The following is a 19,578-nucleotide window of genomic DNA, read 5'->3' as shown; positions in this document are numbered from 1 at the left end:
CACTACAATGTACTCATTATTTCGCCGGAGACTCTTTGTATTCTTTCAATGTTTTATTATTTGCTATTCTACATCAATTCTAAATCTGTGTAAGGGGTGAGAAAGATTGGTAAAATCAAGACATAATTTCTTATTTTATCAGTATCCACGATACAGATATCGTGGGTGTATCGAGTGATATCGACAGAGAATTTTCAACAATTTACCACTTGAAGAAACTCCCGACGACAATGGCGGTAAACTGGGGCGGAATAGCGGGAATGATAGTCTTCTATCTAGTCATTCTCGTCGTCGGGCTATGGGCATCCCGTAAGGCCAAGCAACGCAACAGCAGCGAGGAGGCCATGACCGCCGGGAGGGACGTCGGGTGGCTGGTCGGGTTTTTCACCCTCGTGGGTAAGACGTAATCGCCACCTCCGCTGACGGAGAGATATTAAAGCATTACGTTATAATAATGAGGGTGTTTCACGAGGAATCTAAGGTCAATCTTCAAAATTAAGACTGACTTTAAACTATGGTATGACACTGGTTTTCCTTTACAGTTTTATCCGCCTCTGAGAAACCACTTCAAATTGTTCTCAAAACATACTTTTAAAAATTTCTTTGGCATTTTTTCTATTTTGACTAGTACTGGCTGCATTAAAAAATGTTTTAAACGTTTTTCATTTTATTAGGAGTTAAGAAGACCGTTGAAGACACGCACAGCATACCGTAATTTTAAGTTGATCTTAAATTAGATCGGCAATAGATTCTTTGTGAAACACCCCATGGAATGTTGCCCATAAAGGATGGAAATGAAAATTGTAAGAAAAGGGGTTATATTAACAGCTAGTCGTAGAAAAAAAATACGAAAAGACATGATAGATGATGAAAATCGGTTTGTCTTCATGTACTTCACAAAAGTACAACAACATCAATAACAACATCTAATCAATGATTACAATCAGAGGTCTTGTTTCATCGCGAAATTGAAATTACGCGTTTGCAGTGTATGTCCCGTCCAATTTAAGATAACTCAATAAGATCTGATCGAACTCAAGATAGACAAAGGAACAAAAGAGCAGGGATCTGTTTGCTTCAAGTGAACTGTATATCTTTTAATCGGTTTCTCAAGAGCCAAGTTGGATATCGACAGGTGGCTATAGAAAGACCAGCATGTATTTGATACAAATTAAGCACAGTGCTATTCATCGCATGCTTTAAGTAAATAAATGAATAAACGAACAAACAAAAGAACAAAAAACACCTAAGGTTATCATCTGCTGAAATTAACGCAATATATTACAATGATATGTATTTCACTAATCGATAACAAAACTTGGGAAAAGTTTACCTTCATATACAATATGTTGATTGGGAGAATGCAGCAATATTAGTAGAACCCATGAGTGAAAGTTTGAGGAAAAACCCACAATCGGTTCAAAATTTATGAATTTTTGAAGGCACAGTGCCGCCATCGCTGGATGAGAAGACTAGTACAGCATGTGATTTCATTATGTGTGGAACGACAGTATAAAGAAAATTCAACATATTTTCACTTTTCACGCATGACAAGAGCAATGAACTTTCTTCTCTCGGAAGGCAGGGGGAATGATATTATTCTCAACATGCGTCAGTTACAATAATCAAGGGAATCTGTATATTTACCCTTGGTGTGTTATATTGATTATCGGTCCGTAGATTTGTGCGTGAAATTTGTGCATATTTGACACATTGGCACATATAAGGAGTTAAAGAGAATTAAGTTTCATGGAATTCTTTATTTCCCTGATATTGTTCTACGTTTGTGACACATGTGTGACATCATAAACTGCATAGAGTATAGTCTTCTCATTCAGCAGTGACTGCACAGAAATGTTAACAATTCAAAACTTCGAACGGATTTTCCCATTTTTCCCAAACTTTCACCTATGTGTCCTACTGATATTGCTGCATCTACTCAATTCACATCTCAGTTAAAGTGTACTTGTCCTTTAACGTACAATAAGCAAAACTAATGATTAAAGTAGATTTCTCTAAAATTAACTATATCGGGGTCATGTGATTTGTTCAACATGACCCGATTTCGTTTACTTCATGCATATTCTCTTTGAAAAAAAGAAAAAAAAAACCAACCATGCCTATATTTTCAAGCTGCAAATGTTCTTCAATATCTTACCATGCGCAACAAAAACTCTTCTCAGCGATGTATATATATATATATATATATATATATATATATATACATATATATATATATATATATAATTCCTCAAATGCATAATCTTCCTCGCGTGGAAGGGAAATATACTCCCTACCAGCCATACGCTTTCCCCGCTCGGTCCCTCTCCACAGAATTTGATTTAGTACAGTTTGAAAGAGACTAATTCCGTAACTTTCATCCAAAGTATGCACCAGATCTCTCAGTCAATTTCAAAAGTGATAATATTCCCTCATGTTTGAGGGGGGCTATCCCTTTCCAATGAGCCCTCCACCTGTTCGGTTTCAATTCAATTCAGTTCAATTCAATTTAGTTCAATTCAATTCAATTTAATTCAATTTAATTCAATCTAATTCAATTCAATTCAGTTCAGTTTAATTCAATTCAATCTAATTTAATTGGATTTGATTTAATTCAATTCAATTCAATTCAATTCAGTTCAGTTCAATCTCATTCAATTCAATTCAATTCAATTCAATCGAAAAGATTTTATTTTTATATAAAGTAATACAAAGCACTATGCATAACGCTTACATGAGTACACAATATTTCAAGTAACGCTGAATCACATGAGTTTCAACAAAACATTAGATACAATGTCATAATGATATCAACTTTGGTTTTTAGAGAAATAGACAAAAATATCAGACAAATAAACAAGTTTCATAGATGTTGTATAATTTTTTTATTGACAATTTCCCAAATATTCCATCAAAAATTTATGTACAACATCATTTCATATCAATTCTAAAAATGCACAAGCTTGCTCGTATGGGAGGCGTTGGGGATATATCCTCCCACACCCTCTCTGTGCTTGTCTACCCTCCGTGCATAGACTATTGCTACACTTTTACGATTGACAGTTTTCCAAATATTCCCACAGAAGTGTGCATTAGGTCGTTGAATTGCAATTATTACAATTACAAGCTTCCTCGTGTTGGAGGGGAAAGCCAGCCTCCCCCCCCCCCCCCACACACACACACCCTTCCTTACTCGGTTCCCCTCCATAGACTTAGTACACAATGTAGTAGGATTGACAAATTTTTGAATATTCGACAAAAAGTCGTTTTCATCGAAATTCTGAAAACACACAAGCTCTCAGGCATTTACCATTCCGTTCTGTTCATTGACCTTCCTATTCCCATTCCCACTTTATGCGTAAGAAAAGAATCTGCCTCAAAAGTGATAAAGTTTTGCGTTTTTAGAATCCATCCCCACTCCGTCCACCTATCTATAGACTTAGTACACTATGATGACGCATACGCTGAACAAGAGGTGGAGATGCTGCGATGTAAGCCATTCATATTTCACATTTCATATTTCTTTTTCTTACTTTTTTATTGAAAACACACACACAATATTTCACCACAACACAAAGTGTGCACCAGATCGTTTAAGTTTAGTTCTGAAATTCAAAATTTCTCTCTTGTGGGGAGGGGGTGGAGAGAGAGGACACCCCCTCCCACACCCTCACCTTGCTCGATTGCTCGGTTTTCTCGCACATATCCTCCAAGTCCCCCTCGCCCCCCCCCCCCCCCATCATGACTCCGAATCGACGCCCCTTGTTGGAAAGATGATGACCGCCGAGTAAAAGCGATAGAGGTTTTTGACCGAAATACAAATTTGCAGTCTGAACAATATATCAATACCTTCTTGTTATTTTCACGTTACATTATACGCAAGGTAAATTATAGGTTTTTGCAGTCGTTTTCGGACGTTTGTCATTCATTTTTTTTCCCTTTGGGCAGGGGGGGGGGCATGACCATGCATGTTGTTGTTTTTGTCAGCATATTTCCTGGTACATACGCTGAACGAATGGTGACTGCTGCCATAACATTGATATCCTACTTCATGTTTGCATTTCCTCAGTACTGTACTTTCAAACACGCACTGTCTGCTATGTGCTTTTATATTAATACATACCTGCATCATATTATTATAATATTAGCTATCAATTGCTCAAGTGTACATCGATAAAGTTTGGATATTTTTGTTATTTGCATATTGTTCATAGAGTGTTTAACCTCTTCCAAGCTCCGCTTTTCAGTAGATTACTTTCTTCGGTAGCTGAATTCAATTTTTGTCACCATTGCAAAGTATGCACTGTTTCTCTCATCATAGTACATTCTCGTACATTACTTTGTATAATGCCTTATTAGTTGCACTGCTTACAAATAATGTAAAACGATACAATTTGTCAAATTTAATTCTTTGTAAAATATATCACTTATTGTTTGATGGAAATAAGGTATAACTGAATTGAACGATGGATGCCTTTTCGTCCTTATCAGGTAAATACTCAGACAACTTTGATTTAAGAAATAGAAAGGAATTATGAAAAAAGAAGAGAAGATGATGGGATTGATTATGTTCAGAACGCCGTACACTCGTTTAAAGTGTTAGGGAGTTTTCAGTGTCATTTGAAACCATGCACTCTTACAGAACGGCAACAAAGTCGGGCAAAGGGACAGACAAAAGAACACAGGAGAGAACAGTTGCGTTTTACTTACAATATGTGTTAGTTGTTTTTTTTTTCTTTTTTTTTCTTTTCCTTTTTCTTTTTCTTTGTAGCCACTTGGGTTGGAGGGGGTTACATTAACGGCACGGCTGAGATTGTATTCACACCAGGATGGGGCCTCGTCTGGGCACAAGCACCCTGGGGCTACAGCATCAGCTACATCATCAGTGAGTCGCATTGCAATACTGAATGTACGAATAAAACGTTAGAATAGATAATTATGTCTCGTCTCATTGTGCTTTGTGCCAGGAGGTCTGCCTTTCATCCGCTTAAAGGTCATGTTTATATTTGGGAACAGTGATTTTAGACAAAAATCAAAGTATGACATTTAATGCATATGTGTAGGTCTGTCGTACCACAAAACATCCTATCACATAAAATTTTCACAGTAAAGCAATGATAAAGTTTAAAATATAAGGAGATATCTGTATTTTCTCAATAAACCGTAACTGTAGACACTTTAGTCTGGAAACATTTTCATAATAAGTATTGTTCACATTTTGTATACTTAACAGTGCTAAACCTCGATTTTACCGATTCAAATTTTTACAGTGGTTGTTTCGATCCCTAACTCACATTTTAGAACTATTTCAAAGCACTATAATGCTGGGTTTCATCTGCGAATGGTAAATCATGCCTTTAAGAAAATGTCTTGTATGCAGCATCCCATCCAAGAAACACAATGATCTTTGTTATAAGGGCTTGGAAAATATTAAGGGGAAATTCCCGGGGAACTGATGTGATGTATACAATGTAACTTAGAGCAATTATTCGACTTTTTTATTGCCACTTTAGTTATGATGCAGATGCGTTTCTTACGAACTAATGTTCATGAACGGAAGTTAGTGTTGAAGATTATAGAGTGCAAACAACAATGGCATATTCAGACTAGAGGCCGTATTACCTCATCTAATTTGCATAATGGTTGTGACCAACATGAATAAAGGCATTTGAAATTCTAGATTTTCCCTATACTTTTAGCAGCATAGATTCACTTTATTCATATCGTTTGATTTTTCTTCACTGAAGTCAAACTGGAATTTGTCTGAAATGGACCTCTATTTCTTTCTCCCTTCCTCTATTTATCTATCTATCTATCTATCTATCTATCTACCTATCTATCTATCTATTTATATATTAAACTATCTATCTATCTGTCTATCTATCTATCTACCCATCTACCTATCTATCTATCTCTTTATATCAATCTATCTCTCACACTCCTACACACATTCTGCATGCTTGCAAGATGGAATATTCTTTGCGGAAAAGATGCGAGCGGCAAAATACGTCACCATGATAGACCCATTCCAGATCAAATACGGAGATCGTATGGGAGGTATCCTCTTCCTCCCTGCCTTGATGGGAGAACTGCTCTGGTGTGCCGCCATATTGTCCGCCCTTGGTAAGATGTCTATTTTATTTTTCCATTCCTCATTCATGCGTGATGTTTTCCCTTATTTTATCACATGTTTCCCTCGTTTACTGCACTCGCACAGCACTTCCTCACATATTTCTTCCACTATATAACATACTATTGCAATTAACAACAACAACAAAAAAAGTCCTTTGTTCGAGGCAAACCTGAGCTACATTCCAAATGAGGCCATCAGCCCAGTCAAGCCATGCTTATGTTGACGGTCTTCTGCTTCCATGTTAAATCAAATGTTCTGCCTTTTCTGTACTGTGTATGCAACCATGATTGTTGCACTTTTGTATTGCTCCTTTATTATTTGGTTAGGTTATGTTTAAATTTAAAAAATTCAAGATTTTGTGTACAAATTATGTGGTAAGTTGTGAGGGGATGACATTATCAACTCACTCATTTTTATATTCACACTATGCTCGAGAAATGTTTTATGAATTTAGTGAAACTTCTAAATCTATTAACTAAATTCATTATCCGACTTATGTCAAATTCTCACTGTTTTGCTTATACATTAACTAGTTTCTTTTAATTAAACCAACTTTTAACCAGTTGCAATTCCGATTCAAGGCAGCAGTAGTAGTAATAACAGTTTGCAGCGCATACGGATAGGCGAAGAAATTTGAATGGGACAGAAAATGATTGAATAACTGTTTACATTGGGAGCAGTGATTTGAAATATGTTCGAATTATCACATTTGATGTATATATGTATAGTTCAGTTGTATCACAAAACATCCTGCCATTATATACGTGAGTAATATCACTTATATTATACCAATTCCTGCGCTTCACATTTTTATACTTAACTTTGCCCTCTTTCTCATAATTGTAAGTAAAATAAATTGAGCGAAGAAAATATGATTTTCATTTCTGGTCAGTTTTCCTTTGTTTGCGTTTGTATTGATATCGTATGAATGATCTTATATTGCATTCATATTTTGGCCATAATCTTAATCAAAGACCGATTGTACCCATGCTCTCCAAAGGATCAACAATCGCTGTGATCATAGACATGAACCAAGATTTGGCTGTCATTATATCGGCCTGCATCGCGGGGTTCTACACGTTTTTCGGCGGTCTCTACTCCGTGGCGTACACAGATGTTGTACAACTCTGTCTCATCTTCTTTGGCCTGGTAATCACTCATATCTTTGGGGTTTTTTCAGTGTGAAATGAAAACATCCGGACGGTTTTACGTTTTTACTTGTACGCGATCGGTTGGATTTAGCAGATTAACTATAAAAGAATGGCGCCATTGAATACAATACTTCTTCTGGTTAAGTCTGCCTCCTTTAATACGCTAAAGATTCTCGTAGACTGTGCTATTTAGCCTACATTATGATACATCTAAGATATTTTCTGCAATTACAAAAGAGCAAATTCTGAACATTCATTACACTTTTTATAACTGCATGACAATAACCTCTACAGTAGTATAACTGTTTTCTTTGATTGTCGTTGTTGTTGTTGTTGTTTTGCAGTAGCCTGTCGCTTAGTTCAGAAGAAAGCAAGATACCAAGGCAGATCCGTATCAGTGAATAGAGAAAAGTATTTGGGATAGGTTTACCTGGTGGTGAGGTTGCCATGTCATTGTCCTAACACATCTGAATGTTAAAGTGCTTGGAAGTTTTAGATTCCAGTTTCACAGAAAAATGACTGAGATGCTCACTCGTGCATGGCATGCAGTGTTGCCGGAAATCACACACACACACACACACACACACACAAGAAATGAAAGGATGGTTGGCGTCCGTTGCCATGGCAACAGCATCACGCGTCTTCTTTGAATCTCAAGAAAATGCACACATAATGCATGAAGAGTGAGGGGGAGGAAGGGAGGGAGGAAGGGAGGGAGGGGAGGACGGATATAGGGAGAGAATGGGTTATCAAAGGATGAAGAGCTTCATAGATCTGACAAAATGGGGTCGTCATGACATTCAGTGTGGTCATGTCAAAAGCAGATGGAAGAGGAGAGCATGATAAGATGCATGATGAGACGGAGTGAAGAAGATAAGATGACCCACAGGTGAGGTGGATGCCGGGATAAATTGAGAGGAAGATGACTGAATATAGTACAAAAGCAGGCAGACTGATTGATGGCTTTTATATACTGTAAGGAAGATATCTTATTCGATAACTACACATGGGGCAGAGAGCTGAAATAGATAGAAGTTTGTACTGGCAAGTTCAATGATTCTAATTATTAAAAGATGAATGAGGAGTTGAGGGGGGGGCGGAAGAACGTTGTTTGGAAGACCTGTATACCACTGCACAACAACCGGTCATCAGCTTTCCGAATGTCGTCAACTTCAATGTTTTTTGGAACTCTTTACCCTCTTGCAGTGGCTGTGCCTGCCCTTTGCATTGACCAACGACGCCGTGACTTCCCTGGGGGAGACCAAGGATAGCTGGCTGGGTCAGCTGAACCCTGAGGATGCTGGAGTGTGGTTCGACATCGTTATGCTCTTGGTAAATCGCAGGCATGCACCAACTCACAATTTTTGCCCTCTGCCTTCATCCATACCCCCTTTCCTCCCTCCCTCTCTCCCGCTATTATATACTCTCCTGCCTTTGATTCAATTCGTTTTGTTTCATATCTCCCTGAATAAATCTCCAATCAGATAAACACTTGCGATGATCTATACCACCTGATTAATGAAGAGATAAAGAATACGTGCTTGAAAGGCTAAAAGAAATCAGTAAATTCATGGCAGCAGAAGGAAACAAGTCGGCAGAAATTGTCTGATTTCGATAGTTTGAGCTTCTCATGACAATATCGCCATTATTGCATTCTTGCAACTTACATCAACACAATGGGCTACCTTGCATCACCAACCTGAATTTAACGGTTCCATGGAAATTTTTCTTTTTTCTTTTCTTTTTTTTTTCCTTTTCGTGAGCGCCATGTAATACGATTTTTGTACCTTGGGGTGCCAAATGAAATTTCGCAATTTGTTGATATTTTTGTTTGCTTGTTTGTTTAGCGCTGTACGTTGGGTAACCAAAACTGGATGAAAGTAATTTTCAGTGCTTCTTGCAAGAAGATTTTCTTGTGCTTTTGATTTTAAGACAACAATAACTACACTTTAAATAGATCAACTTAATATCGCAATTCATTTCTCTCTTTTTACGGCATTTATGCCGAGTAGTCAAAGTTTTCTTTCATGTCGATACAATGTTTCTTCACTGACAGGAGCATCGTTCATGTGTTTGACTTTTGCTGAGTACGTTGTTCTTACGTTGGGATCCAAATCGTTGTATAGCATTGCCATTTTGGCATTCATCTAAATCAAATCATGATAATCATACTGAATGTCGATCATCACAATGACACAGGCTGTGTTTAGCTTGATGAGGGAATAGATGTACAAGTATTACAATATGTTATACAAGTAGTGCAGATACTTGTAGTTAATAATTTCAGCAAATTCGTTGTTTTGTTTTATTTATCTGTACTATGTTGGTTCGTACTGATTCATAGCATAGACCTATTGAACCGGGGGCAGTACACATTGAATCACATAATATTTGATATTGCTTTAACTCCTTATGGTATGATAAAATTAAACGACCAGTTGTACCTTTGGACTAAAACGGGGCAACATGCTATTATATGCTAGGTGAACAAAACGAAATTAATGTTGCGTATTACGCCTTTAAGTTGGTTTGTATCGTTGTTGTTTCTTTGTTGGCCTTTGCGTGTGTATGTGTATCATTATATATATATATATGTGTGTGTGTGGGTGTGTGTCTGTGGTATTTGGCAGATCTTTGGTGGCGTACCATGGCAGGCCTTCTACCAGAGGGCTCTGTCCGCCAAAACTCCCACCCAGGCCAAGTACTCGACAATCATAGCGGCCTTCGGTTGTCTCGTGATGAGTGTACCTGCTTACGTTATGGGAGCTGTTGGGGCAAGTACGGGTGAGTGCGCTTCTGCGGCTTCAGCCTATTTTAAAGGACAAGTTGACCTTCATAATTATACATTTGGAATGAATAAATGCAGCAATATTATGTTAGTAGTACACATCAGTGACGGTTTTGAGGAAAATCTGACAATCCGTTCAAAAGTTATGAAGGATCTGCGCAGTCACTGCTGGATGAGAAGACTCCTGCAGTTTATGATGTCACAATATGCGTAGAACAATTATATAAAAATCAATAAAGAGAATTTCACAAAATTTAATTTTTTTTTTGGTTGAAAAAAAGTACATAATCCATCGACTTGTCACTGACATATGTTAAGGGTGATATCATTCACCTTACCTTCTGTCAGAGGCAAGTCATGTGTTCTTTTGTTATGCGAGAAAAGTGAAAATCTATGTTCAATTTTATCTATTTAAAAAAAATCATAACGTGTGAATGTATTGTCCTATTTTTCCTCAAACTTCATGGATGTGTTCTATGCGAAAATTGCTGCATTCATTCAATCCATATGTATAATTTGGGAACCTCCCCCACCCCCCCCCCCCCACCCCCATTTAACCGTGGAACTATTATGCAATTAGTGACTTGATCAGTGCTATGGCAACACTAAGTTATAACGAACATTTACAAAGCGCTCCCTTGACGATGCAGGGGCGGATCCAGGAATTCCGTAAAGCGGCACTCGCACCCCTCCCCCACTTTTTTTTTTGTTTTTTGCTTTTTCTTTCTTTTGTTTTAACAAAAAATAAAGGGGACGCGCGCCCGGTGCGCTCCCCCTTGGATCCACCACTGCGATGATTATATTATACATCACAAACTGAGAAAATTCTCCATCACACAGTAGTCTTTCTCACGAGTCTTGCCTATACAGGCCAGTGTTGACATGCATGAAATTTCGACGCTATTTGACTTTCCGACACGAAAACGTTAAGTGAGTGTAAGATTACTATACTAAGTAATCGGTCACTGTACGTGGTACTATGTATCCACGCTTACGAAAATCCAGTGTTTATTCCATACTAGTGTTCAATAATAGTCAAATGCGATTCATCATATCGTTTACATGTGTCATAATCTATTATGATGTGCAATGCAGGTCTCTGAAATTGATGTGTGGCGATTATAATAGGAAAAACGGTGACACAACATTTGTTCCTATACCACTTACTGCTCCGGTCTTATTTTCTCCAAGGACTAAAGGGTTAGGATTAGGGCTGTGAGAGAGTTTTAGGTTTAGTTTGATGTGAGGATTAGGATTATGTTTGTGGGTATAGGTTTTATGTTTGGCTTTAGCGTGCAGATATTTCATGGGAGCAATTGTCAGAGGAGCAAATGTCATGGAACCAAGAAAAACGTGAGACTTTTTCCGGAGCAAACAATCAACAGAAGCTAATTGAATGACACAGAAAGAATATGTCCTCTGTCCTCTTATCATTAGTGTTTTTCCATCACATTCTTTTAAGATTTATGAAATTAGAGAACAATTAGATTCATTGAGAAGTGCGACTTAACCTTAGCCCGCCCCACGAATTTGGAAAAGTTAACAACTTACAGCTCGAAACTGATGACATTAAATTTAATGTGGTAAGTGTGCTGCTTATTTATTGTTAGCTTTCTGATGCAAAACAAATCCGTCTGCGAACATTAGACGACTGCATTCAGTTAAAATTATCCATCAACATCCCCCACACATATATCATAATGCTGTAAAAAAGAATAATTTTCGCGTGAATTAAATTTTCTCCGAATTTCGCGAGGATAGCCAAGATTCGCAAAGTTAAGATGCACTCAAAAGTTCTTGTCTACATTGTATGCACTGAATGCCAGTAGCAATTCGTGAAAATCTCATGCCGCGAATATTTCTGGTTTCACAGTTTAAGATGCTCGCATCTACCTGCTTTTCGTTCACTGATATCCATCCACCCTCCAGATTGGGGAATGACGGGAATCGACCTGAACGTGACAGATCCATACCAGGAGCCGAACATCGTCCTCCCAGCAGTCGTCCAGTACCTGACCCCGCCGTTCGTGGCCTTTCTGGGCCTCGGCGCCATCTCGGCCGCCGTCATGTCGTCCACGGACTCTTCGATTCTCTCCACCAGTTCGATGTGGACGCGGAACATTTACCGCAACATCTTCAGACCCAATGTACGAAGTTAGCTATTACTAGGATTATTACAATCTTAGAGTCAGTGTTATTGCGATAATAAACGTCAGAAATGATAAATGTCTCTCCTTTTTATGAACGGTTGAGTTATATCGTATCTTTCTAAGCTCCCCACGACTTCTCCCACACTATGACTATATCGCAGCCCTTGATCACAGGCAAGATTGTCATTTACAATCGTTATGAACCATGAGATATTGGTGGTGAGAGTACTAAGTATATGCACGGTGTGTATTTCATTCGCATCCCAGGAAGAGCAAACAAACAAACAGACAAACAAACAAAAAACAATCATGACGTCATGAGTATGACCCACGAATAAGATTTTTCCATTAGCCAACATTCAAATAGAAGCATGGGGATATTGTGGAAAAGAAGGATCTACGTGGGCCCTTGTTATACTTAAAAAGATGCAATCAAACATGAATAAGTAAATCAATCATAAGTCAGATACCAGCCAATCAGAACTGAATGTTCAGATACTTGTGTTTTACTTTCTGACTTATGTTTGATTTCATCTTCTGATGCAACATGGCCCTGGCCTCTTACATTGGAGACAGTGAGTTTAAATTCCGCCCGACGCACAGTAGGCTATACCTTCAAAGGGGAAAAAAACAAACAAACACAAACTGTATTATGTCCTATAGCTGGAAGAAACATACATCTGGGCCCTGTTTCATAAAGCTGTTCGTAAAGTTACGAACAACTTACGAGCGACTGGTGATCAGTTCTGATGTGCTATACTCATCAGAATTTCCATAATTCAGCACAAGAACTGATCACCAGTCGCTCATAAGTCGTTCGTAACTTTACGAACAGCTTTATGAACTCCTCCCCCCCCCCCCCGGTCTGTGAGTACTTGGAACTTGGGAAGGATGATTTAAGCCTGCAGAGAGCAGTGGGGAGAACACTATACTTCTCTGAAGAGGCTGTGTATCTTGAGTATGAAACTACAGCTTTTGTAATGGGTAAGTGGAAAGGGCCAATGGTTCTGAATCTTGATATGCCTATCCGGTCTCGCTGTTTGGAAGCCGTGTGAAAGTTTATAAAGTAAGACACTTGGTCTTCATGGTTCTGAATGGGACTATAGGTCATGATTATGACACCCAGTCATTTGCTTTGAAGAATTCAATTTCTTCCTCAAATCAATTCACACTTTACCGCAATGAGACTGCGCAATCGATTTGACATCATGTTGCACATGCGTAGGCTTAAAGGAATGGTGTAGTTTTGGTTGAGATGGCGGTTCTGGTTTTAAAGGGATGGTACAGTATTGGTGGAGATGAGAATTGGGCTTTTAACTTTTTGCGAGATACCAAGAAAACACTTATGAAATAGTACAGAGCATTCCAATTCAAGAGGAATTCAAAGTTTATTTGAAGAAAATCGGGTTTGGAATGACTGAAACATCCAAAAACAAAGTAAAACAAAGCGATCGTAATAAATTGTGGGTCCCACACTTATTAGAATCGCTCTGTTTTGGATATCTCAGCCATTTCAAAACCAATTTTCATCAAATAAATGTAGAATTCCTTATGAAATTACATGCTCTTTCATATTTCACAAGAGGTTTCTCATTATCTCACCAAAAAATGTCAGAAACCTAAAATTAGGTCTCAACCAAAACTCTACCATCCCTTTAACTGTTCGCGAGGTGATTATAAACCAATTATATAAAATATTAAAGAGCATACAATTCTAAGAGAAGTTCAAAGCTTATTTGATGACAATTAAGGTAAACTAAGGTATTAAAAAAACCGACGTGGTCCTAATAAAAAGTGGGACCCACCTTTTATTAGGACCACTTTGTTTTACTTTGTTTTTGGATATCTCAGCCATTGCAAAAGCGATTTTCATCAAATAAACTGTGAATACCACTTAGAATTGATATGCTCTTTAGTATTCCATATAAGCGGTTTCTAATTATCTCCCAAAAAGTGAAAACCTGAAAATCATCCCTGTAATGTACTGATAAATATCACTAAATTCTGAACGGCTGTAATTATTTGCAGGCATCTGAGAGGGAACTGATGTGGCTTATGCGCTTGTTCGTGATCGTCGTGACCGTAGTCGCTACCATCATGGCTCTGACCGTATCTTCCATCTATGCCCTCTTCGTGCTCTGCTCCGACTTCGTCTACGTCATCCTCTTCCCCCAGCTCGTGTGCGTCATCCACGTGGACAAGTCTAACACGTACGGGTCGTTCACGGCTTTCACTTTGGGCCTGTTTCTCCGACTGGCCGGCGGGGAGCCTGCGCTGAAGTTGCCCGCCCTCATTCACTACCCGTTCTACGATGAGGAGTACGGCCAGCGATTCCCGTTCCGCACGCTATGCATGCTCGTTTCGCTGCTCACGTCCATACTGGTGTCCTATGCCGCTTCCTTCGTGTTTGAGAGGGAGTACCTCAGCAAAAAGTGGGACGTCTTCAAATGTTTCGGAGAGAAAAGCACTGATCAAGCGAAATATGTTTCTGTTGATCAGGAGCTCAAGGAGTGCAAGGGATGATTTCAGTTTTACAAGACCATGCGGCTGGAATACAAACTTCTGGCAACACAAACAGTAGTTAAGATTCAATTTTGAGTTTTGGACAGAATGCCTTCATGCATGCCATGCCAAATATCTATATTTTCTTTGTTCTCTTTATTTCATTTCACGTCATATGACAAAACTGTTTCTGCCATTAATAAAACTTCATCAGCAATTGATGTTTGGTTTCTCAGTTTAATCCATGTATTTCCAGGTTTCCCTATACATGTATATATGGGGACAAAACGAACAAAATAAGCTTAGGATAATAGTAAGGGTTTTAGGACAACATGGGTATGATAAGGTAGAGCATACAGTATACTAAGGTAGATAACCCGCTGAAAGCAAAGAGTGAGAAAAAGAAATAACCATTGCATCATTTGCATCGTGCATGTATTAACACGGAAGAAATATTATTGAGGAGCCTGTGAAAGAATATCGATGAAATTGATTTAGGATAAAAATACCAATATACGAAATATATCAAAAAGAAAAGTCATTGCATTTGAAGATACTCCCAATGACAATACGCATCCGAAGGCACACACTGGTCATATTTACTAAAAAAAAAAGAAAAAGAAAAAAAAATGCTGCATTGAGAATTTAGAGTGGAAAATTTTTAGCGAAGAACAGGTCATTACATGCGGAAATGTTTTTGTAAGTGTGTGTAACGGTGCATAAAAGGCCCATTATAGCATCTTTCCGTTCGCTTTGTGGACTGGAAAGACAGTTGAATAAAAGGTGAATGAAAATCAATACCAATCAATAAATGATACGAAATCCCTGATGCATAATATGGATACGCTCTAGAGTAAGTCGACCATAAGACGCTTTCGAAAATGAAAAGAATATAATTAACGAACTGACTGGTGCTCTGGGTTAATGGTAACACTGACCACACACCTCCCCCACCCCCCCCCCCCACCCCCACCCCCCTCGATCTGAGGGAAAGAATTTTCGTCATAACCCTTGCTTGGGGAGTTATGGCTTTTTGATTTCAATATCTATTTGTGATTTCTTTTTCTTGTTCTTTGTTGAAGAGCCCCAAAAATGTGTGTTGGGGGTGATGCCCTCCCCCCCCCCCCCCCCCCCCCGCCACACCTCCGGTTTTGCGGCCCCTGTAGCGTATGTCAGAGTTTGGTCTGTGTTATGGCATTTCATTCACCTACCCATTGAGATCTAAAAAATAAGCAAACAAACAAACAAACAAACAAACAAACAATAAATTTGAGTTGTCAGAACTGAGGAAGACAGGAACAAGAGGCAGAAAGACATTGGTATAGATTCAGATGTCTACTGATCCATTTGTTTTCTCTGTTCTCTGATATTTACGGTCTGGTAACTGACGTATTTGGAAACGATTATCATTTCGATAAGAACTGTTTTTATGCCAAATGCCTTTTTGTGCAGCTTCTGTATACAAGCGATCACCCTTTGTTTGCTTGTCTGCGAGAGCCCTCTTGAGTTTCTTATTTGTTAAATTCAAAGTTTAAATTTTGGATATTTCACAAGCAGTCTGGTGCAAATCAGATCTTTACGGTATTTTGATCGTGTAGGAAAATCATTTGATGTGCAACACTCATGTATGTAGTACCCAATAGTTCACACTAGCTCTGTATAACTCATTGCTTCACTCAAGGCACGGTCATTCGAGAAATTTTAATTATTCTTTTATCCTTCTAGTCGATACTTATGTTCCCACAATTGCGTTGCTGATGCCACTCTAACAAGGCGAGGATTTACCAGGAAGGCATGTTGTAAGGGTAGTGGTGATTAACACATCTATAGTAATCCTGCTCAACTATCATTGCAGCGACCTCCTTAAATTACTCCTAGTGAGATTCGGTTACTCATCTTACACTGCAGCGTATAGCGATTGGTAGTTTGCGACATTCCAGCCGTCATTTTGGCCACACTGTGTCGTTTGGCGAGCAGCAGACTGCGCCAGTGCATCCTACCGTTGAGGGCGGGAGTCTTCTTTGATTATACCCTTGTTTGCATATTATGTCGCACGTGTACATGAACGGGGTCTGGGGCAATAATTCCCCTGGGCAATTATCCCGGACTCTTCCGCTGGCCCTAATTCTAATCCTAATCTTGAACCTAATCCTAACCCTAACCCTAACCCCAAATCCTAACCCTAAACCTAACCCTATCCTTGATTGTTACTCTAACCTTACCGCTTAGCAGTATTTTAGCCGGGGGTAACTGCGGGGGGGGGGGGGGGGGGGTATAATTGCCCTGATACGGTACATGAATGTAACTGCTGCTTCTGTTCCGTGAGATAAAATCACGGCGAGAATGAAGATCCCCCTTCATTCATTCATCGCAAAGAGCAGGGTGTTTAACCTGGTGAAGTGGTCCCACCTCACATCCAACTGGACCCCGTGAAAGACCAGCTTAATGTAGCTGAATATGGGCTATCCAGCCATCTTCTCAGATGGAAAATGAACAAACAAAAAGAGCACTAAAATGCACTGACTGTGAGCACTTCAATATCAAAGCCAGTTTACATTTTGCACTTTGCGCATGAGTAGAAAAAGGTCATTTTTGTACATCAGGCGTGTGTGTTTTTAATTCACTGAGATAAGCATCCTTGATGTAATGATTATTCATGTAACCCTTGTAAATGGTTCTTACTGGCACACCCACCCGACAACAAGCTTGGTATTTACCAATGTTGGTAGAAAGACTTTGTTTATGCATTCAACGTGAAACAATGAAATGACTACTTGTCCATGAAATGATGCCTGGTGAGTTTATGAAATATTTTGTATTCAAAGAATTGTATTATGGATTGAGGAATACATGTAAGAATCTAGAAATTGCAAGACCGCGACAAATTCAAAAAACGGAGTTTATCAAATAGAGGAGTTATAAAATGGAATCAACTTCCTGAATATATTAAAAGTAAGACATTTGCTGTATTCGAGGTTATTGTTTAGGAGTAAGGGTAAAATATAATTGATTATGAAACATATTTAATGGATAAAGATATATATTATGTGAATATTCAGTATTATGTTATGAATGGACGGGGGATGGGAGAGGGTAAACGTTTGGCAATTTTTGGTACTTATTGTATTTAAGTGCTTTTTTTGTTTGTTTTAATCAACGTTTTGTATTTTTTGTTTTGTTTGTTTGATATGCTTGTTATTGTACAATGTATGATGATGTATATGTGATTTTGTCGGGCACGGACCAGCTGAAGAACAGCCATTGGCTGAAGCCGGTTCCGTGCGAAAATAAAATAAACTAAACTGAATTACTCTTGTCACCTGCTCTGCATGTGCAAGTTCATTCTTTGTTTGAACGTGAATTCCATAAATTGTGGACATGCTTATGGTATCATGCTGCTTTGAAAACGAGTGAAGAGCTTAACCAATTGAGAAAAAAAGGAAAGGTCATCTTTAACAATGCACCCATGAGCTAACTGTAAACTGGTTTATAAATACACGTACTCTCTGATCACAACAGCCCCCTCTATGTTATGTGCCCTCCAAGGGACAGGTTTTGCCTCATGTATTTAACAAAACTTTCCTCAGCTGGGTGCAAACAATAAATTTCGTCGGCCTCATGCCAGAAGGGCCTTAACACCACAGACTTTGTACACTGTTAGGGCCCTTCTGGCATGAGGCCGACGTTATTATAGCTGTTTAATTGTAGCTTGCTCATAAACACACACGTGTCAACACGCTGCAGATTGCAATGTGGGCTTTGCCTTCACACTCTCTGAATTTGTCATTAGCAACTCCGATCCGCACTCATTCTCCTTCTCTCCCTCATTCTCTCTGCTTCTTTCTCACTTTCTACCCAGAACCTGACGGCAGGCAACAATTAATGACTTTATAGCTGTATAGTATGTCACTTTTGTGTTCTGCTGAATATAACCTTGTGATAGTTTTAATGTAATATTAAGTGTGCACTTAAGTATGTCCTATATGTAAATCATGTCCTATTTCGGAAACATATGATAGCTTTGGTCACAATTATGATTTGCATTTCAGTAGAATTTTCTTTTTTATTTCTCAATCATTGGCATACCTCGTTTTCCTTATTTGGTACCTTTAAATCACCTGGTCTGAACTTCTGTTCCCTGTTTCTCTTTCACAAACACTGATCATTCTGGGTTTACAGCCAAACAAGCTTGCTTTCATGTAGGTCCCATCATACTTCTCTTTGAACAACCCCATTTTGACTTTTGACCAGTTATCACTATAATTATTGTTATTATCATGTATTTTCTTTTGTGATTGTTGATAAGGCAAAAGAACTTGTGCTGCTATTTTTTTATGTAATATTGAAAGACGAGAAGTATGAAATAAATCAATTGAAAAGAATAAATAAATAAAAATTTGGAAATCATCCCTGTGACAGCATCAGCAACCAAAACGCCTGATATACGATGTGCATACTGCAAATAACCACACAGGAACACGATTATGTACGTACATTAGAAGTATACACGTGTAATTCACGCATCACACTTGCCATAATCAAACAAGGTTCACAGCAGGAAAGAACAACATGTACACACATTACAAAATACATTGTATGTACCCAATACAAAATCAATCATACTTAGGCAAAAACCGAACAACTGCAACACATGACAGACATTAACTGTATGTTAGCTATGGCATTTTCTCCCTTTTAAAATCATGCAGATCAATTATTTCGCTGTAGTGCTCATTTCTAGCTTCTAGCAAATTCTCAGACCTACAAAATTTTTTTTGAGCAGTTGGGCACAGCAAAACAAACCAGTGTACCCGGTGGTATGATGCGATGGTTGAGACTAAACTACAAGACAAC

General features: G+C 38.5%; 1 protein-coding gene across 1 annotated transcript; it reads left to right on the top strand.

Annotated features, from left to right (window-relative positions):
* The first annotated feature begins 230 nt into the window (after window positions 1-230).
* On the top strand, window positions 231-14,745 carry LOC139723704 (high affinity choline transporter 1-like). The gene is made up of 8 exons (XM_071634926.1): window positions 231-396; window positions 4,772-4,885; window positions 5,968-6,123; window positions 7,134-7,282; window positions 8,491-8,616; window positions 9,915-10,068; window positions 12,002-12,219; window positions 14,251-14,745. The coding sequence occupies exons 1-8, from the start codon at window positions 231-233 to the stop codon at window positions 14,743-14,745; spliced, it is 1,578 nt and encodes a 525-aa protein (XP_071491027.1).
* Window positions 14,746-19,578: the final 4,833 nt, after the last annotated feature.

The sequence above is a fragment of the Diadema antillarum genome, unplaced genomic scaffold (genome assembly GCF_040938485.1).
Source record: "Diadema antillarum isolate AM-2024a unplaced genomic scaffold, OU_Dant_1.0 scf00000197, whole genome shotgun sequence".
NCBI classification, from domain to species: Eukaryota; Metazoa; Echinodermata; class Echinoidea; order Diadematoida; family Diadematidae; genus Diadema; species Diadema antillarum.
Note: the sequence above shows the minus strand (reverse complement) of the source record. Positions and strands in the feature narration are given on the sequence as shown.